We start from the raw sequence: 22,389 nt of genomic DNA, 5'->3' as shown, positions 1-22,389 counted from the left end.
ATTAGGTCTTTTGATAGCTCATCCAACGATGCAACAATCGCTTGATTGATCTGGACATCGTTTTCACCAAAATATCCTAGATCCGGCGTTTACACTTAAGTGACCATAACCTTTGATAGTGTTGTCAAGTTTTCAAACTGTTGGACTCAGTGGCAAGGTCTCTCAAATACCTTCAAATATAGAACATGACGGGTTTTCTTACAAAAGCCAACATTTTAAAGCCAAAATCGCTTTTCAACAAAACTTTTGGAGTACTTGATTAACCCTCTACTGCCCAATTTTTTTTCGAAATTTTTTATTTTTCCCGTGTTCAGGGGGTCATTTTGAGCAACTTTTGTTCTACGAAAAACTTCTCTTGTTACATATTTTTCTTGTTTTTTTTTAGTATTTTAATTTGAATTTATCTTGTTTAGTTTATGTTTGTTTTTGGTATTATTTGGCCTTTTCGGGACATACATTTTGCCTATTTAATTTTTTCTTGTTTTTACAGTCACTTTTTCAATTTTTTGCTTGATTTTCATATTTTCTGCTATAGAATAGTAACATTATCATTTAAATTGTAAAAAAATACGTAGAGGCATAGTCTACGACACTATAAAAATTACTTCATACTCCTTTTTACTTGAAATATAGGAAATGTTAGTCAAAAACACAGCCTAAGTTGACCTCTAAAAAAATGTCATTTTTTAAAACAGTGGCAAAGTCACATAAAATAAGTCAAACTTCCAACCTTAAAGTTTTCTAAAATTTGAAAAGTTCTTCTTTCCAATGATTTTCAAAGATCAACAATGGGTTGAAAAATTGATTTTTGCTTATTTTTCAGGTCGAAGCCCGTCTAGAGGCGGGTCTAGGTTGTAGAGGGTCAAATAAAATGTTTTTCAAATATGACTTATTGGACCACAAAACGGTCCAAATGAGATCAAAACGGTCAAAATCGGTTAAGCCAGTGCCGAGTTAATCGAGTGTAATTTTTATATCAATAACCCACCACACCATACCACTCTCACTGTCGATGAAATTAATTTTCCGCGATGCGTTTTCCATTTCCTTTCTCTCTACCGCTCTGTTTCAAAAGGGGAAGGTGGGGGTGGCGGGGGGCGCCAGCAATATAAAGTACAACAACTGCCGGCCGGGCACGTTTAAGTCATAACTTATTTATACCCGACCATTCGTCGTCGTCGTGCCACGGGGTTTAACCTTTCTCGAAAATTCATTCCTCTCCACCCCCCAAAGGGGGGGGGGGGGGGGGCTGCTCGTCTCCGGAAAAGAATGGCAGAAAGGCACGTGTTGAGGTTATAAATGAAAAATCCCAAAGATCATCGCGTTCGATAGCGTGCGTTGCCATCAATGAGCGTTTCTTTTCCTTTTTTTTCTCTTTGCGACACGGAGGGAAATATAACAAATTGGTTTGTGGGCTAATCCGATTCTGTGGGTGCAGCCGAGATCGGCCGATTCCGGCCGGCTAGCCGGGCGCAGATTTATCCACTGTTTACCCCGTGGGCCAACTTACGGCCCGAAATCCGTCTTGTTGGGAGTAAATCAGGGGTGACCAAAGTAGGGCCCGCGGGCCAAATGTGGCCCGCGAGGCGATTTTTTATGGCCCGCGAATCTATTTTGAATGATCATACAAAATGGCCCTTTGACCATTTGTAAAGTGATTTTATATTTTTGTTTAAAAGAAGGGTTTTTTTTTAAAAACTATTTTGTGCTTACACAAATATTCTGTTCAAAAATATTTCTAATTGAAACAATATCACACGTTTCAATGGGAAAATAGTCAATGAAAATAGTAAATTTCGATACAATTTTCCTCAAACATTTTCAAAAATATTGAATGAAAAATTCAAACTCAAAAAATATGGACATATTCCATATTAATTTAAGAGTCACAATGAGTCTTTTTATGAACAGAGCCTCAAATTTAATTTATAGTTAGAAACCTTCCACCTCAAGATTCAAACTCATGAAAGTTGGATAACGAATCTGATTGATTATGATCTGATTCAGGCTGTCAAAAATTGGTTGAAATCAGATTTTATATTTTTTAAATTTCGAAATCGGCTTGAAAAATTAGGGGCTATATATTTTTTTCAAGAGTTATTCTGAAATTTTAGTGCAAGTAACTGAAACCAATTTAAAATGCATTCCTGTACGATTATAATCATGTTGAGCATATTCTGGTTTATTCAAAAATAGTTTGAACTTTAGTGAATTTTCGATGTTTTTTTTTTGCTGAAATGTTTTTTTGGTCATATTTTAATTTTTTTAAACTGAAAGGATTGCAAATCTATACGGGTGTAGAATACATTTTCCAAAAAAAAAATTCATTGAAATGTTGAAATTCTAGCTTGTTTATATTTATATTTTTTTTTAAATTATGTTGCCATCCTTCGACCATGCCTAGAGTCGAGCGACAAACATTTTTTCAAACATTTGTAACGGCCTTTTTTTAAAAAATATTAAAAAAATTGAATGAATAACCAAATAACCATACATTCAACTAAATACTTTTTTTTTCAAGTTGATAGCAACATCAACAGAACTTTTAAAAATTGTCATTTTCTGTTTTCTTTTATTTTTAAATGACGAAAATGTAAAAAAAATACATAAATTTCAAAAAACTTCAGCTGCTAGGTGTATTGGTTAGTCTTTTAAAATAATATAACGTGATTTATTTTTTTTAAACAACCAATTTTGTACATTTGGCCCGCTAGCTCATTTCAGCTTCAAATTTGGCCCGGCATCCAAAAACTTTGAGCACCCCTGGAGTAAATAAAAGATCATTTCGTTTGCTATATTTGCGTCACTTTTTTTTCACTCACCCGGGCCAGGAAAAACAAACGGGGTGTGTAATAGGCGTTTGATTGTGTTTAGTAGTGGTGTTTTCTTCGTCGTTTTTTTTTTCGTTCGCTCACTAAATTTCCCTTGACGACTAATGATGAAACCGGTAAACACATAACACGGCAGCACACATGGTGAGGAAAGATGAGTTTTCTCGATCTAGTTTGTTTCGTCTTCTTCGCAGAGGTTTCTTTTGGGCAGACCTGACAGCAGAATGGAGAAAACGTTTCTCGAAACAATAAAACACCAGGCGGTTCCATTGAGATTTTTTGGGGGGCTATCGTTAGCTTACTAGCTTGGCTTGATGAACCAAAATAGAACTGAGCTGATCGTGTAAAGATTGAGGTTTATGAGTTTTCTGGGAGAAAAAAAAAGTTTGGATTTTGTATTGTTTTGTGTGCTAAATTGAGCGTTTGCTAAACAGAGTGTCCAATCTAATTTAATTTTATATCGTTCAGAAGATGCTTTTGAACACAGTCTAAATTGTGCAGCGTTTTTCGTTGCATGATCTTTTGACATTTTTGTTGTTTTTCAGGTACAAGCCTTAATTATAGAATTTTGTAATAATTCTGAAACAAATCAATATAATTTTTATTATCTTTTCGATTGCGCCTTTTCAGCATTCCTCAAAACTCAAAATATTGAGATAGAGAGTGTTATTCATGAAAGTAAATGCTGTAAAATATTAAAAATTGCAAACATTGGAAATGGCATAAATGCCAGAAGAAAAGATCAAAACAAAAGAAAGCATAATTTTATTTTGAAATAGTTGCTCTAATTTACATCCTCAAACTCAGGGAAAATTAATGATTTTAATGTTCAACCACAAAGTGTTAATAATAAAACCAACCACTGCACAGATTTCTTATTAAAAAGAATGCAAAAAAATTAAATCTATTGCTCAGATTTGCACGTTGTCAAAACGCAGTCAGATCATTTCTTTTCTCGCTCTTTCGAGACCTTCTTACCCTCTAGAGGCGAGGGAAACCATTCATTTCAGTACTTCTGGCCAGGGTATTTAGCAGCAAATAAATCCACTGACGACCGTCGACTTTCCACCAGCCCGCTTCATTTTCCACGCTCCCCCGCTGGGAAAAGTCGTCAGCAAAATGAACGTTCATTTGCTTGCAGGTTTTTTTCCTCTCCCGTCTCCGGCATTCTTTCTAAAGAATGATTTGTTTTGTTTTCCACACCCCCACATTTCCCGCTGCCACAATCGTGGGGGCCGGTACATCCTGTCCCGGATTATGCCACGGCACAATCACCTGTCTCTGGAGGCCATGCCCCCTGCTCCCTATTTTCCCACGTGGACACCCACGCAATAAACATGACCGATTTTTAAATAGAGTCCGTGATGCGAAAATCGATGGAATCTACTCCCACGAGAATGGCGAAGCATCTTTAAGTTGTGTTTGTCTACCTGGGATTGAACAAACCACGATTAAATTTCCCATTTCCACCCACAACCCACCCCCGTTGGGGCTGAAATCAGTGTACACCAGCGCACCCAATTTACGCTGCCACCATCATCCTGGATTGGCTAATAACCGTTAATTTCCCTAGCGATTCGATTAATTTGAGGGTAAACAAAACCCCGAACCAAACATTTATCTGGCTAATGGTTATCGCTGCGCACAAACAATCTGGGCCCTCAGGTACACGGACACGGACATTTAGTGCGAATGTCTCCATAAAGTAGTAGTTTAGTGTAAGTAATGAGCAGTTTATGTGTGAAATTATGGGTGATCTTTTACTAATCGTGTGAAATTGGTTTTTAAAAGCGATTTTGAAATTAATTGCTGGTTTCCAACGCATTATTTTCAGTAAAGTCGTGTTTGAACATTATTGTTTTCTTTGAAAAGTTACATTTGCTGGATAAACACATTTCTGTAGTAATATTTGATTCATTGATATCAAGAGTTAGAATAATGGAACAGCTAATTTTTTTGTTTTAAACAGGGGTATCAAACATTTTGATCCTGCTTCTTCAGAAGCAGTGGGGAGCCGGAAAAAATATTGGATAAAAATAAAATAAAACAATCAAATAAAACGAGTTCATAAAGTAGAGAAGAGGATTACGACACATATTTTTATTTCAAGTAAGGATGATAAAGAAAGCTTTCCAAAATTTGTTTATTTGATTTTTTACAATTTTGGAATGTGAAAATTAAATAGAAATGTTACTGTCAATTTCATTGCAATTTATCACTAACTTTAAGAAATAAAAAATTATAGCTTCTTAGAACTACAAATAACTATAAAGCTGAAGTCTAAGTGGTAAACCAACCTTATTTTGTTATGGCATGATTGCAGTAGTTTTGCAATCTTTTACCTTAAAATGACTTGTTGAACATTTTTGACAAATTTTTTTTTGTGGTACTGTGTTTCACCAAAGTACAAAGTATTTAAAAATTATTTTAAATATTCATTGAATTTATTTGAACAATATTTGAAATTTTATTTTGAATTGTTTTTAATTCACTGCTCTTCGAATTTATTAACTTTTTAAAGTTTAGGCCGTTGCAAATATTTTTTAAAGTTTATGTCCCTCAACTCTGACCAAAGTCGAGGGGGGGGGGGGCAAATAAATAAAAATGTTGAAAAATTTAAATTACAGGCCATGGTATCAACATTTGAATGAAAAAAGTGTTTTTAAATGCATTTCACATCTGTCGAGTTGTTTTGCAATCATTAGTTTTCAAAATATCTTAGTATTGAGGAAAATTTTATTTTTTTGCGAAAAATAAAGTTTTTGCGGTGCTGTACCTTGTAATTTCATAAAAGTTCAAAATATTTTTAAACGAACCCAAACATGCTAAATATGATTATCAATGCAGAAAAAGGCATTTTAGATTGTTTTTAGTTGATTAGACCTCTACTTCCATTGAAATTTTCAAGTTTTTTGAAAAAAATATTTTTTTGCCCCCTGATTTTTTGGACCAATTTTGAAGGGGGGGGGGGCGACATAAACTTTAAAAAATATTTGCAACGGCCTTATTGAAAAATATCAAAAATTGTCTCTCTGATTTTTTGAGACGTTTTTAGTTTTGAAAATTGTTTTCAAGAGTTTTTTAATCGATAAATTATTTTTTAACTTTTAATACTTTTTTTAGCAAAATTTTTAAACTTAAATTTTAAAAAGATGTTCTTAAAAAAATACTCATTGCCATTATTGAAATACTTGCTGCTTGATTTCTTAAAATATAAATTTTATTCATATTCTAAAAGACAAAAGATAAACTTTATTTTAAAGAAAATGCAGTAAAATCTTTAACATTTTTTGTACTTTTTTAGCCTACAATTCAAGTTTTTCCATATATTCTTTTTATTCTTTCACGATAGAAACTTTGAACATTATTTGCAATGGCCTAATTAATTGTGCAAAATGATAATTTTGATTGAATCGGAAAATGTTTAGAAAAATAAATAATTTAAGTTAAGGTTAATTAAATAGTTTAAGTTTTTTTTGTTATTTGTTGCTCAAAGTAAAAAAAAATGACAATAGTCATTAAATCTTGCGATTTAATTATTTATCCAACTCATTCATTTGGAGAAGAAATAATAACTATTACTTTGTAAAAGATAACAAAATTTATCAAAAATTGCAATTAAAAAAAATACGACTGCAATCAGTGAAAGCTAAATTTTCAGCTAATTAGAATTGTAAACATGTCTGAACAAAAAAAAGTAATCATAAATAAAAGTAAACTGGAAAAGTGTTCGAAAAACCTCAAGAATAAGTTTAAAAAAATTTAGAAACATTTTAAAAATTGTTGAACTAGAAAAAAATATGATATTTTTTTTAAATTCTCATATTTTCTCTATATTTTCATTGAATAATAGTCGCTCAATTGGCAACAATTTGAGTGCTTAAGCATAAAAAACGAAGAAATTTTTATTATGTAATTGAATGTGAAAATACGATCTCTCTGTGATGTTTTCAGATATTCCCCCACCAATTTTCCTAAATATGTTGTAGTTATACGCAACTTGTCATAAACGCCAAAAACGGTTTCTTGACTTGGCTATATCACTTCTCTAAGAATGAGATGACATTTGGCCATATGAAAATGGAATGAAGTCTTAAAACAAAAACAAAATTGTTAAAATGTAATATGTATTATGAGGGAATCACATTTATTAAATCACATTCATTAAATGAACAAGGTATTTTTGTTGGAGTCAAACATTTTAATTTGTAAACAAACCCTTTAAACTTCAATGGAAAATTGTTGTTAGCAAATCTATAAACCAACAACTGAACCATCAGTTAAAAATCTGTAATATTTGCTCTGCAGTGATCATCAGCACCAACAAGCAAACAAGCCAACTAGAATCGTCCAATCGGTTTGCAATTAGTAACACTCGTTTCATATTCAACCACTCCGCTCACTGCTTTGAAAAATAGATAAAAAGTTTTACTGCTGTTTGAACACAAATAATGACACGACCAATCCAACAACAGCAAACAGCCCCGTGCCTGTCAATAGACAAACAGTGCTGCAAACTTCACAGAAACACTGAACTGAAAGCAAACTGCAATTAAATATAAACATGGAGCGCTGGCAGTCTCATCTTCAATCATCACGAACCAAAGCCGCCACAAAATTGGGCAATAAAAATCAGTTTATCTTTATTGTTTCATTAGCAGCACAAAACGCGTGCGTTTGGAGAAAAAAAGAAGGAAAACTGAACGACCGCAGACTCGTAAATTGTTGCCAGTCTAGTCCGGTTTTCCAAGACGGAAAAATGCTAATAACGAAACCCATATGGCTCATTTATCATCCAGCGGAGTCCGAGGTCGACCCCCTTCTTCAACCTTCCCCCCTTAAAGGCATACGGCAAACCATTCATACGAATTAATGACTTCCGAATTATGCACAGAACCCCCCTCCTGGCCGAGAAATTTTCCAGCAGTCCAACTTAATTTCCTCAAATATGGGCCAAAACCGGCTTGCGACGCACGTCCAATCTCGACTTCAAGAGGGGGACCGGCTCAAGTCTAGACTAATGGATCGTGTTTCCAACTCAATTTCATTCATGACGGAATACAACCAACTGCGCGGGACCTCACGCAAAAAAGTAGAGATGTTTTTTTGGAGAGATTTTTTTTCTCCTCCATCTGTTTCTTGCTCATGAGTGTGTGCGTTCTAACAACATAGTCTCATAGTGGTTCAGCGTTAGAGTGGAGTCAATAAATAAATTTTGGGGCAGTTATTTGCCGCACCACATATTTTCCACCAAACGCCTCCGACGACGACGACCGGCGACCGGTGTGTTGTGGTTGCCCTCCCTGATCTGATCGGAAGGGGACACTGTCAAAAAAAAAATAACGAATTTTTGTTTTTTTGTTCATGGATTGTTGGCAATAGTAACTTTGTGTTGACAATTTCTTTTTATAACTATTTCTTCAGAAAATTTAAAAGAAATGATCGAAAATTTAAAATAGCAAAAAAAAACTAACTAATTATTCAGCTAATTAAACGCTTTTAACATGTCCCAAACAAATTAAACCTAAACTAGAGAATAGCCACAAAAATGTGTTATTAAAAAAATTAAATAGTTTGAAAGTCAGTAAACTAGAATTATGAAAACATTGATAATTATTTCAAAAAATTTCAAAGTTTCATGATATTTTATAGAAAATAAATTCAAATCGAATAACAAATAGCACTCACGAAATCTTGGACCATTTTACACAAATTTCGGTTTAATTTTTTATGAAACAGAATTCAGTAATATCTTCAAATCTTTAGTTATTTTCAGAAGAACGGTTTTTTTTTACAAAACTAAAAAAAAAGTTCAAGCTTCAAATTTGGTTCATGGTTTCGTTAAATTAAAGCTTTTAATTTATCATAAATGTTGCACAACATATTTTTCTTAACTATTTTATATATTTTTAAGTGTCTTTAACATTTTTATCTGTTTATTTGCACACACCTAATTTGTTTTTATTTTTCGTGGATTTATATGATATTCAAAAGAAATCATATATTTTTGTCGGAATTTCACCAAATTGCAAATTTCTTTAAAAAAATAATTTGACGTTATTATGGAAGTGTTTTTAACTGCAATTGTTTTTTTGTATTGATGATAAATAAAGTTGAAACTTTGTTTTTGAAATGCAAATTTCTTGAAATAGCCTTCTAAACCCTCCTGCACGAATCGACATAGACATTTTTAAACTGGTACTCGAGATTTGTGAGTAATAGGGTGCCCAGCATATGGGACTTTTTCTTAAAACCTTGCTCCACAAGCTGAATATTCCTTGAGCTATTTTAGGACTCTGGACCAAATATGAGCAAAATCGGTCAACATTTACCCATTGATACTCGGGGGTAAAGTTTGTATGGGAAAAATCGAAAAAATGTATGGAAAACCCAATTTTGTTACGGTTTGGTCTGCACGGTGCGTTACTTCCATCCAAATATTCCCAAAAGTGAGATTCTCATTGGAAATTTAATGCTCTACAACTTTGTAGAACATACCAAAGCTGTAAAACTTAATCCTAAAAAGTTATTAGCGATTTAAAATAGTCATTTTTGTATGAAAAACATTTTTTTCGCCAACTTTAGGCTCGGGTATCAATGGGTTAATCTCAACCAATTTCGCTCAAAATTTGCACAGATGCTTAAAATAACCCAATAAACCGTTTTCCGCTTGTGGAGCAGGGGGTCATTTTTTCTGGGCACCCTAGTGAGTAAGTTTTTTCCGACTTTTCCTTGTTTTTTTTTTTTTAATTTGGATGGAAACTCCGTCCTTGTATTACCTTATTTTATACCTTTTTTTCCACTCTTCAAAAAAAAGGTGCAAGAAAAAAATTCGATTGTTTGTTTTTACTTTTTAATTGGGTTTAATTCATATTTTTCTTAAATTTTCGATTTTTTTTAAACAATTTTTAAGGGATTTCACAATAAGTTTTTTGAGCCAAAGTGTAAATGGTGCAAAATCTGGTTCCGGAGATTTAAATTTTTAAAAATTAGTATTTATTTTAAATGTCGAAATAAAAATAAAAAAAAATATGTTTGAAAACAAATTTAGATTTGCAATTGAAAATAACTACGTTTTTTTTATTTTTATAAAATGTACCGTTTTAAGTTATAGTTCATTATTTATTTCATAAATTTTCATTTTCTTTTCTTTTTTTGCATTTTTAGTTTCTGAGATAAAGCCTTATAAAAAAATAGTTTTTCTAAGTGTAAAGAACTAATTAGCCTGCAATTATTAACTAACGAAATCTCGGAAACTGGTTCGATTTATAATGTTTAAAAAATGAAACTTTTGTGCAATTTTCAAATCTTTTAAATGATAATAATTTCAAAATTTTGAATTCAGTCAAAGCTATTGAAAAGATTTACAAATAGATAATTTTCCGCCTTTCATATTTAGACCAAATTTAAAAATTTTTAAATATTTTTTAACATTGAAAATCGAACTAATAGTTTAGGGACCATCCATAAACCACGTGGACACTTTTTTGAGAATCTGTTACCCCCCCCCCCCCCCCAACCCCCTTCGTGGACAATTGTCCATACAAAAATAACTTTTTGTATGGATCATGGACAATCGCCATACCCCCTGAAGTGTCCACGTGGTTTATGGATGGTCCCTTACGAGATATCGTCAAATGACGCTTAGGCGACACAGAAAAAATGCATTTCCATCATTTCGAACTTATTGCCCAATTTTCAAAGTCTCAGCGAGAAAATTGGAGGAAATTATCTCTACTTAAAAAAAAAAATGCTGGGTGGCTTTCTTTCATCAAGTATTTTAGAAAATCCAAGTAAAAAGCAAAGATTGTTGAAATTTCTGAAAATTATTACCTAAAAGTGACTTTAACTTTGGGTAATTCTCTACCAACTCACACGAAATCGGGAAAAGTTGCCCCGACCCCTCTTCGATTTGCGTGAAACTTTGTCCTAAGGGGTAACTTTTGTCCCTGATCACGAATCCGTGGTCCGTTTTTTGATATCTCGTGACGGAGGGGCGGTACGACCCCTTCCATTTTTGAACATGCGAAAAAAGAGGTGTTTTTCAATAATTTGCAGCCTGAAACGGTGATGAGATAGAAATTTGGTGTCAAAGGGACTTTTATGTAAAATTAGACGCCCGATTTGATGGCATACTCAGAATTCCGAAAAAAACGTATTTTTCATCGAAAAAAACACAAAAAAATTAAAAAATTCTCCCATTTTCCGTTACTTGACTGTAAAAAAATTTGGAACATGTCATTTTATGGGAAATTTAATGTACTTTTCGAATCTACATTGACCCAGAAGGGTCATTTTTTCATTTTGAACACATTTTTTCATTTTAAAATTTCGTGTTTTTTCTAACTTTGCAGGGTTATTTTTTAGAGTGTAACAATGTTCTACAAAGTTGTAGAGCAGACAATTACAAAAATTTTGATATATAGACATAAGGGGTTTGCTTATAAACATCACGAGTTATCGTGATTTTACGAAAAAAAGTTTTGAAATAGTTACTTTTTACGTTTCTCTTTGTTTCGTCGTCCGTGTCTGTCGCGGGTGACCATGAACGGCCATAATTGATGACGACCAACTTTTTAAAAAAAATTTTTCGTGAAATCGCAATAACTCGTGATGTTTATAAGCAAACCCCTTATGTCTATATATCAAAATTTTTGTAATTGTCTGCTCTACAACTTTGTAGAACATTGTTACACTCTTAAAAATAACCCGGCAAAATTAGAAAAAACACGAAATTGTAAAATGAAAATTTTTGTTCTAAATGAAAAAATGACCCTTCTGGGTCAATGTAGATTCGAAAAGTACATTAAATTTCCCATAAAATGACATGTTCCAAAAATTTTTACAGTCGAGTAATGGAAAATGGGAGAATTTTTAAAACTTTTTTAGTGTTTTTTCGATGAAAAATACGTTTTTTCGGAATTCTGAGTATGCCATCCAATCGGGCGTCTAATTTTACATAAAAGTCCCTTTGACACCAAATTTCTATCTCGTCACCATTTCAGGCTGCAAATTATTGAAAACACCTCTTTTTTCGCATATTCAAAAATGGACGGGGTCGTACCGCCCCTCCGTCACGAGATATAAAAAAACAGACCTCGGATTCGCGATCAGGGACAAAAGTTAACCTTTAGGACAGCGATTCTCAACCTTCTTCTAGGCTGGTACCCCCTGCCATGTAAATCAAGTAGGCCCGGTACCCCCGTTGAGAATCGCTGCCTTAGGACAAAGTTTCACGCAAATCGAAGAGGGGTCGGGGCAACTGCTGTGTGAGTTGGCGTCATCATGCACGATGGTTCAAAAAATGTCATGTTTATCCTAATTAGAATCTACAACTTTACCGACACCAATTCGATCAGACAATCCTATTTCACGATACAGAGTTCTCATATATTTACGCACCCATTTTGTAAGACCGGCCTACAAAATTGTATGTAACTAATGTTCGAAATTGCTCTTTTTTACTTAAATAAAAAAAAATACAAATTTGAAAATAACGAAATAATTTGTTAAGAATTTAATAGTTATTGTTATTGGATTATAATTAGCCTTCTACAGGTAAAAACTGAAACTTTTTGCTTTTCTCCATATATTTTGGTGATTTTTTCAATACAAACTTCTATGATTTCAGGGGGTAGCCCCGAGGAAGCCCACCCTTATTTACATTGGAATTTCGCAAAATAATCAAAATATTTCAAACGAACCAAAACCTGCTAAATCCTATTATCAACGCAGGAAATTGCATTTAAAGTTATTTTCAGACTATTAAAGACTTCTATTTCCAATAAAATTTTCAGTTTTTTGGAAAAATAAATCCCTTTTGTTTTTTAAAGCTGATATTGATGGTTTGAAATTGGATTGACATAATCTTAGAAAAATATTTGCGTTTGCCTATTGTTAAATTATAACTTCTGTACCTAACTTAAATATATTTTGTCTGTTACAAAACTAGATTGTTCCTCATTTTCTCACCGTGCCTCTTTTTCCACACTTTTGCTCCGCTGGAAATTTATCTTCCATTCGCACTAATTTCGAACGGCGGCATCGACTCTGTTTGCGCTAGTATATTTTGCCGCGCGCGTTGAAATGTTTGTTGAATACACACATTTCCCGACCAGTAATAATTTTATGAGACGCTCGTGCCTATCTCCCGTAAATGTCTTTCTGGTTCGACGCCGACGCCGTAACTTTTTTTTTTTACAGGTGGAGCTCAGCTTTCATTGAGATCGTTTCCTGCCTTCCTGGCTCTGGCTGGTGAATGAATTAATAAGGAAAAAAGAGTAGCAAAACCGTTTATTCGATTATATACGACCCACGAAAGTTGGTATAATTGTAGCAAATTGGTCTTGACGGGCTGAACCCCCGAGAGGGGGAGTGATTTAGGGATTTCTCCGGTAAATTTGCGAAATGATTGATTGGCTGGCCGCGGGAGTTATGGGCGATAAAAGTTTAAAGATGTGTCGAATTTCAACTAACCTCTGATTTTTTGTTTCTCTCGTTTTTTACAGATCATTATGTCCGAGAAGGACAAAAACAAGTTGGTTTCGACGGAGAAGCGGAAAGCCGACGAATGTGAACCGGTGAAAGATCTCAAAAAGGTAAGTTTCGGCCGAGTTTCGGCAATAATTCATAACTTTAACAGCTTGAAGTGAAAAGTTGTGCTTTAAGTACACTTTTGGGAATGTTTCAAGTCGGGGTGGCAGACCTGTTCTCGCTTGAGAGTTTTCCCGTTTGGAGGGAAAATTCGATTAATAAATTTTTAAAGCGGAAATTTTTGCACGTGCGCACGTTAAATTTCCTTACGCTTGAAGGAAAACTCACCCACCATCAAGGAGGAGTTAAATTAATGACACTAATCTAGTCAATGTATGGCGCTATCGTCGTTCGAGGGGTTGACACTCTTTGGAAAAAGGTAAAATGTGGAGCAATGTTTCTGTGTCGATGCAAACTGGCAGTCAAGTCTACGACCGTTCCACGACGATCGTCCCGCAGACGATGGCATCAGCTGGGACTGGAAAGTTAATTTTATTGGAAATTATTAACGTTTTCCCCCCGGTTGCGCTGGTGTAGGGAACTTCCTGTTTCTTTTTTTTTGTCCCAGTTGCACCATATTGTGCCTGTTTCCGATAAGAAAAACGACGTATTTACTTCGCGTCTGCCTTGCGAGGTTAATTAGAGTGTCGTTGGCGCGTCTTTGCTGAACGTTAATTTAGTTTTTCTCGCTCGTGCTTGAAAATTTTCCATTATCGTTGCCACAGGGCCCGACCCCACAACAAAGTCTATCAACTTTTATCAACTCTCTATCTCTCTCTCTCGCTTGGTTTTTGTAGTACAACCAGGTCTTTACGCAAATTTGCCCCCGCACACACACACAAACACACAATTTCTTGTAGCGTAAAGCTTTTTCCTCGTAACACCCCCCAACAAGAAACACCCATTTGCAAATAAATTTACATTTTCTACGATGTGTACCTATTTGTATGAGAGTGTGTGTTGTATTTCATTGCAAATTCCGCCCAGGTGCACTTGCCGTTTGCTGCACCTTTTGCAACCAAGCAACCAAAAGCTCTGTTGGGATAGATTCTACCGGAGAATGGGATGCAAAATTTATTCAAAGCTCTAACTGAAACGACTTCTTTTGTGTTGTTGAGCTGCACATGAATCGCTCTCGACTGGTATACGCTATCATTCATTCAGGTGTTGCGGAGAGCCTGACTCGGTGTGGGGGCGATGAATGGGCGCCGGCGACCGTGTTCTGTGTGAAAGAGTGCCCGCGTTTTTTGGTTCGGACGGAGTGCAAATTAAAAGCTACAAGCAGAACATTTTGCAACAAATATACAACAAATATTCAAATTAATTCTTCATTCTTCATTCTTCATTCTTCATTCTTCATTCTTCATTCTTCATTCTTCATTCTTCATTCTTCATTCTTCATTCTTCATTCTTCATTCTTCATTCTTCATTCTTCATTCTTCATTCTTCATTCTTCATTCTTCATTCTTCATTCTTCATTCTTCATTCTTCATTCTTCATTCTTCATTCTTCATTCTTCATTCTTCATTCTTCATTCTTCATTCTTCATTCTTCATTCTTCATTCTTCATTCTTCATTCTTCATTCTTCATTCTTCATTCTTCATTCTTCATTCTTCATTCTTCATTCTTCATTCTTCATTCTTCATTCTTCATTCTTCATTCTTCATTCTTCATTCTTCATTCTTCATTCTTCATTCTTCATTCTTCATTCTTCATTCTTCATTCTTCATTCTTCATTCTTCATTCTTCATTCTTCATTCTTCATTCTTCATTCTTCATTCTTCATTCTTCATTCTTCATTCTTCATTCTTCATTCTTCATTCTTCATTCTTCATTCTTCATTCTTCATTCTTCATTCTTCATTCTTCATTCTTCATTCTTCATTCTTCATTCTTCATTCTTCATTCTTCATTCTTCATTCTTCATTCTTCATTCTTCATTCTTCATTCTTCATTCTTCATTCTTCATTCTTCATTCTTCATTCTTCATTCTTCATTCTTCATTCTTCATTCTTCATTCTTCATTCTTCATTCTTCATTCTTCATTCTTCATTCTTCATTCTTCATTCTTCATTCTTCATTCTTCATTCTTCATTCTTCATTCTTCATTCTTCATTCTTCATTCTTCATTCTTCATTCTTCATTCTTCATTCTTCATTCTTCATTCTTCATTCTTCATTCTTCATTCTTCATTCTTCATTCTTCATTCTTCATTCTTCATTCTTCATTCTTCATTCTTCATTCTTCATTCTTCATTCTTCATTCTTCATTCTTCATTCTTCATTCTTCATTCTTCATTCTTCATTCTTCATTCTTCATTCTTCATTCTTCATTCTTCATTCTTCATTCTTCATTCTTCATTCTTCATTCTTCATTCTTCATTCTTCATTCTTCATTCTTCATTCTTCATTCTTCATTCTTCATTCTTCATTCTTCATTCTTCATTCTTCATTCTTCATTCTTCATTCTTCATTCTTCATTCTTCATTCTTCATTCTTCATTCTTCATTCTTCATTCTTCATTCTTCATTCTTCATTCTTCATTCTTCATTCTTCATTCTTCATTCTTCATTTTTCATTCTTCATTCTTCATTCTTCATTCTTCATTCTTCATTCTTCATTCTTCATTCTTCATTCTTCATTCTTCATTCTTCATTCTTCATTCTTCATTCTTCATTCTTCATTCTTCATTCTTCATTCTTCATTCTTCATTCTTCATTCTTCATTCTTCATTCTTCATTCTTCATTCTTCATTCTTCATTCTTCATTCTTCATTCTTCATTCTTCATTCTTCATTCTTCATTCTTCATTCTTCATTCTTCATTCTTCATTCTTCATTCTTCATTCTTCATTCTTCATTCTTCATTCTTCATTCTTCATTCTTCATTCTTCATTCTTCATTCTTCATTCTTCATTCTTCATTCTTCATTCTTCATTCTTCATTCTTCATTCTTCATTCTTCATTCTTCATTCTTCATTCTTCATTCTTCATTCTTCATTCTTCATTCTTCATTCTTCATTCTTCATTCTTCATTCTTCATTCTTCATTCTTCATTCTTCATTCTTCATTCTTCATTCTTCATTCTTCATTCTTCATTCTTCATTCTTCATTCTTCATTCTTCATTCTTCATTCTTCATTCTTCATTCTTCATTCTTCATTCTTCATTCTTCATTCTTCATTCTTCATTCTTCATTCTTCATTCTTCATTCTTCATTCTTCATTCTTCATTCTTCATTCTTCATTCTTCATTCTTCATTCTTCATTCTTCATTCTTCATTCTTCATTCTTCATTCTTCATTCTTCATTCTTCATTCTTCATTCTTCATTCTTCATTCTTCATTCTTCATTCTTCATTCTTCATTCTTCATTCTTCATTCTTCATTCTTCATTCTTCATTCTTCATTCTTCATTCTTCATTCTTCATTCTTCATTCTTCATTCTTCATTCTTCATTCTTCATGCTTCATTCTTCATTCTTCTTTCTTCATTCTTCATTCTTCATTCTTCATTCTTCATTCTTCATTCTTCATTCTTCATTCTTCATTCTTTTTTTGAAAAACAGTTGATTTTTGGAAAAAATAACCAAACAAAATTTCAAAAATAAGTTTTAGATGCAAAATCTAATTTGAAATCGAATAAGTATCTAATAGTAGTTGATGCAACAAGTTGCAAAAAGAGGATTTTTTCAGCACGAGTCGTTCATTTATCCAACGAGATTCACCGAGTTGGATAAATACGACGAGTGCTGAAAAAATCAAGTTTTGCAACGAGTTCCAAACAACATTTTTTGCAATTTCGAAAAACACCCATTGATTGAAATTTTAAGTCGAATTTTCATGTATTTTGTCAATAAATCGTTCAAATAAAAAAAAAAATGTTGAAAAGTGTTACTTTTCGAAACAAGTGCTGAAAAGTTCAACTTTTCAGCACCCATTTCAGTGCTGAAAAGTAGAACTTTTCAGCATTTTCTTTGAAAAGTGTTGCTATTCGATTCTGTTATTTTTGGTACAGAAAAGTAGGCTATTTCGTCGTTCAAGAATGACAGGAAAAGTAAGTAGTTTCACGACGGAATTGCAAAAACTTTTTTTTTTATTTAGAACACCGTTTTCATGTAATAGTTTTATTTAAGGTGAAAGCTTTTGAAAAATATTCACTTTTTTGTTACAATTTAAAAATACTTAATGAAGGAAAAGCACCCTTCCAAGTACTAATTTTTGTTATCAAGATATCTCGGAAAGTTTTTTTTTCGATGTTCATAGTGAAATTTTCTGCTCTTTACCATGAAAATAATTTCAAATATTTAGAATCAAAAGAAACTTTTGAAATAACTGAAAATATTTGCTTTCGATGCAGTTCGTTTCGCGGTGCCTGTCCGTCGGGATGCATTTTTTTCGCGTTCCGTTTTCATCGATCGTCGTCGGTATGTATTTCGAGTGAGGGCGCGCGTGTGTGTGTGAAGGTGCGGCTAGCTCTGGTTGTCACGATGACAGCAGAGCTAAGCCAGTTCGTTTCGCGGTGCCTGTCCGTCGGGATGCATTTTTTTCGCGTTCCGTTTTCATCGATCGTCGTCGGTATGTATTTCGGGTGAGGGCGCGCGTGTGTGTGTGAAGGTGCGGCTAGCTCTGGTTGTCACGATGACAGCAGAGCTGAGCCAGTTCGTTTCGCGGTGCCTGTCCGTCGGGATGCATTTTTTTCGCGTTCCGTTTTCATCGATCGTCGTCGGTATGTATTTCGGGTGAGTGCGTGCGTGTGTGTGTGAAGGTGCGGCTAGCTCTGGTTGTCACGATGACAGCAGAGCTGAGCCAGTTCGTTTCGCGGTGCCTGTCCGTCGGGATGCATTTTTTTCGCGTTCCGTTTTCATCGATCGTCGTCGGTATGTATTTCGGGTGAGGGCGTGCGTGTGTGTGTGAAGGTGCGGCTAGCTCTGGTTGTCACGATGACAGCAGAGCTGAGCCAGTTCGTTTCGCGGTGCCTGTCCGTCGGGATGCATTTTTTTCGCGTTCCGTTTTCATCGATCGTCGTCGGTATGTATTTCGGGTGAGGGCGCGCGTGTGTGTGTGAAGGTGCGGCTAGCTCTGGTTGTCACGATGACAGCAGAGCTGAGCCAGTTCGTTTCGCGGTGCCTGTCCGTCGGGATGCATTTTTTTCGCGTTCCGTTTTCATCGATCGTCGTCGGTATGTATTTCGGGTGAGTGCGTGCGTGTGTGTGTGAAGGTGCGGCTAGCTCTGGTTGTCACGATGACAGCAGAGCTGAGCCAGTTCGTTTCGCGGTGCCTGTCCGTCGGGATGCATTTTTTTCGCGTTCCGTTTTCATCGATCGTCGTCGGTATGTATTTCGGGTGAGGGCGTGCGTGTGTGTGTGAAGGTGCGGCTAGCTCTGGTTGTCACGATGACAGCAGAGCTGAGCCAGTTCGTTTCGCGGTGCCTGTCCGTCGGGATGCATTTTTTTTTTTCGCGTTTCGTTTTCATCGATCGATCGTTTTCGCGTTCCGTTTTCATCGATCGATCGACGATCGTCGTCGGTGTTTTTTTTCTCGTTAGTCATGTATTTGATACACACCACAGCCGGGTTTCTTTGTTCTATGATTTGCAATTGTTTCACGGGAAGATTCGTTTTTAATTGCGTTAGCAAAATACAAATTATCATTCAATTCGACCATTCGTTTCCCGCGACTCACGGCGACAAATATTATTTCAACGCGATTGTTCAAGTCCTTCAGATAACATCATAACTCATCAGTCATTAATTGGTCGCTCATCTTATAATAATTTAAAAGTATAAATAGTCTCAGGTTAACTCTATGTAAATATGTTACGCTGAGTTAAATATTTCACCTTTTAATCACACATAATTTTGATTCTATCTTTCCACAGCCGGCTGTCTAAGATTGAATCATTTATGCTAAACTCAACACCAAATAACCGGGAATGGTCTCATCTGCATCATCCGATTGTTTGCCTTGAGAATACATAATACATCACCCTATTCAACGAAATTCATTGATTATTGGGCCACATCATCATCCTCTATGATGAATCCTGGCCATTACCCTTCCCCACTAACAAAATCCCAAGTAGAAGTAGTTTTCCGGTACACGCGGGGGTGTGGATATCGTATAGAACCCACCCTTGGTAGCAGCCTGTGCTAACTAACATTCCCGTCCCATCCCCTCGAGATCTACAAACTGACATGGCGGGCGCCGTTGGTGGCCAACGACTGTTTCCTATTCGCACCGGCTCTAGTTTTGATGATCGTGATGTTTTATCTTTTCAGCGCATTCATGCATGCTGTTGATAAGGGAAACATCATTTGATCGTTGAAGCGTGTAATCGGTTGTGCTGATGGGATATTACGGTCCTGTTCAGCAACGGAGAAGGACAACCATGGGTGGTCTCTCATGCTCATGCTCATGCTCATGCTCAACTGAAAATATTTGCTTTCGATATTTACCAAGTTTGGGCTAGATTTTTAAATTTAAAAATCATTTTAATACAAAGGAGCACAAAATATTTTTGCATGAAATATTTTTTATTGCAAAATCTGGGTATTTTGAGACAATTTTTGACATTAAAATGCATATGATTTGGTGCACTTTACCAAAAGAAATTTGTAAATTTTATTTTGCATAAAAAATTGTATTGCAATTGTTTTGTTTGGTAATATTTTCATTTTTTTTCAAAAATCAGCTTTTTTTCAAAATTTATAACTTCAATACATACCAAATTTTCCACCATGCCAAACTCAAGCACAAACAATGGAATTTTTAATGTTCTGAAAAATATTTTTTTACTTTGTCAGTTATGGTCTTTGATTCTCATTTTCTTCATTATTACAGTTTACGATGTACAGTTTTCGTTTTTTTTATTTTATCCAATTTTTTAATTTGCGGCTTTAAACTTCTTAAGCTTGTATTGTAGGTTTTTTTCTTTTATTTGTTTTGTTCTTTTTATCCTTTAGTTCGTTGATTTATTTTAGTTCGTTTAGTTGGTTTAGTTCGCTTAGTTCGTTTTGTTCGTTTAGTTTGCTTAGTTCGTTTAGTTTATTTAGTTCGTTTAGTTCATTTAGTTCGTTTAGTTCGTTTAGTTCGTTTAGTTCGTTTAGTTCGTTTAGTTCGTTTAGTTCATTTAGTTCGTTTAGTTTGTTTAGTTCGTTTAGTTCATTTAATTCGTTTTGTTCGTTTAGTTCGTTTAGTTTGTTTAGTTCGTTTTGTTCGTTTAGTTCGTTTAGTTCATTTAGTTCGTTTAGTTCGTTTAATTCGTTTAGTTCGTTTCGTACGTTTAGTTCGTTTAGTTCGTTTAATTCGTTTAGTTCAATTGGTGCGTTTTGTTCGTTTAGTTCGTTTAGGTCGTTCAGTTCGTTAAGTTTATTTAGTTGTTTATTTTGTATAGTTCGTTTTGTTCGTTAAGATCGTTTGGTGCGTTCATATTTATTTATTTTTTAGTTCGTTTTGTTTGTTCAGTTCATTTAGTTCGTTTAGTTCATTTGGTTCGTTTATTTCGTTTAGTTCATTTAGTTCGTTTAGTTCGTTTAGTTCGTTTAGTTCGTTTAGTTCGTTTAGTTCGTTTAGTTCGTTTAGTTCGTTTAGTTCGTTTAGTTCGTTTAGTTCGTTTAGTTCGTTTAGTTCGTTTAGTTTGTTTAGTTCGTTTCGTGCGTTTGGTTCGTTTAGTTCATTCAATTCGTTTAGTTCGTTTAGTTCAATTTGTTCGTTTTGTTATTATGTTCTAAAGTTTTTATGTTTTTTTTTTTTTTTTTTTTTTCAATGTTGACATTAGTTAATCATAATTAGTTTTCTAGTTCAGCAGTTTTGATTTTATTTTGATTTTTAGTTATCCACTTGTCCAGTTGTTCAATTCTTGACTTTTTCTTCAAATTTCATTTTTTAATTATTGTTGTATTTAATCAAATTTGTAATTTTTTCGTTTCATTTTCAGTTATTGTCATGCTGTTTTTTTTTTTGGTTTCTATTTTTTTAGATTTTGTTTCGCTTATTCATAACTTAAATTCTGACATTCCAGAAAAAAAAACGAGCACCTTTCCCTGTCGAGTCCTTGCAACTTTACACAAACCCCTTTTTGCCAATTCTTGTGGCGTCATCGTCGTTGGCTGCGTCGAAACAACCCTCGTTTTTTTTTTGCTCCTTGTGTAGCTTTTTCCCTGCACACTTTTCCCAAGTTGTTGGCCATTCAGTTTGCGTGCATGGTACAAGGTGAAAATCCACCCACCTACACTCTCTCTCTCTCCTTGGGGAAAACGGAGGGGGTGCAGAAAAGCCATTATTGGTTGAGTACACAACCGAGCGAAAATATTGCATTCATGTTTAACAAAACTGTCACTTTACACGTCGCGCGGCACTGCTTGAGGGATTTTCCGAGCGAGGGGATTTTTTTGTCTTGTATATATATTTTTTTATTTCTTGTTGATTTGCAAAGTTTGCTCGTAGAAAAAAAGGAAACGGGAACAAGTTATGCACTATGCGATCCTTTGCGGTAAGGGTGAGGTTAGGGTTGCAGGAAATGCATAATTTTTATGGATGGGGTGACTTGCGAAGGTACTTCAAGTCAGAGGACGTGCAACACGACTTTGATTGAGTTGAATTGTGAACGCTTGGAATGATAATGTTGCGTTGAGGCAATTTGTTAATTTATGCGGAGATGATATTTGAAAAATGTTAATTTTTCTTTCACGGTTTACCAAGTTTTGAAATCTCTTTTCAAACAAAAAAGGGCTCACCCTAATTTATTCCACAGCCATGAGCATTCTATTCAACTGCCAAACCCACTGTCCCATCATTCAATGGCTTCCGGGATTTCAGCAAAGTCCACCATGACCATACCTCATAAAAGTGACATAATGGCTTCCGGTCAATTTCCCTGCCGGGGTCACCCGAGAAAGGACACTTTTTGTCCTGCTCTCTCTCTCCTTTGAGGCCACCCTAAGGATACAGCGTCCATGAAAGATTAAAATTGCAAATGATGTTAATGAAGCGCTCCACCGCGTCGAGTACTACGACGGGGAGGGGAATTT

The 22,389-nt window shown here is 34.8% G+C and overlaps 1 protein-coding gene across 2 annotated transcripts in view; it reads left to right on the top strand.

Moving 5' to 3' along the window:
* The window catches only part of LOC6033760 (RNA pseudouridylate synthase domain-containing protein 2), a 398,524-nt gene that overhangs the window by 301,581 nt on the left and 74,554 nt on the right, over positions 1 to 22,389 (top strand). For both annotated transcript variants that reach the window (XM_038251446.1, XM_038251445.1), the window contains one exon: positions 13,340 to 13,429. In XM_038251446.1, coding sequence (XP_038107374.1) covers positions 13,340 to 13,429 — 90 coding nt within the window. The remainder of the gene's footprint in view (positions 1 to 13,339; positions 13,430 to 22,389) is intronic.

The sequence above is a fragment of the Culex quinquefasciatus genome, chromosome 2 (assembly GCF_015732765.1).
Source record: "Culex quinquefasciatus strain JHB chromosome 2, VPISU_Cqui_1.0_pri_paternal, whole genome shotgun sequence".
NCBI lineage: Eukaryota > Metazoa > Arthropoda > Insecta > Diptera > Culicidae > Culex > Culex quinquefasciatus.
This window is presented reverse-complemented; position numbering and strand designations above follow the sequence as displayed.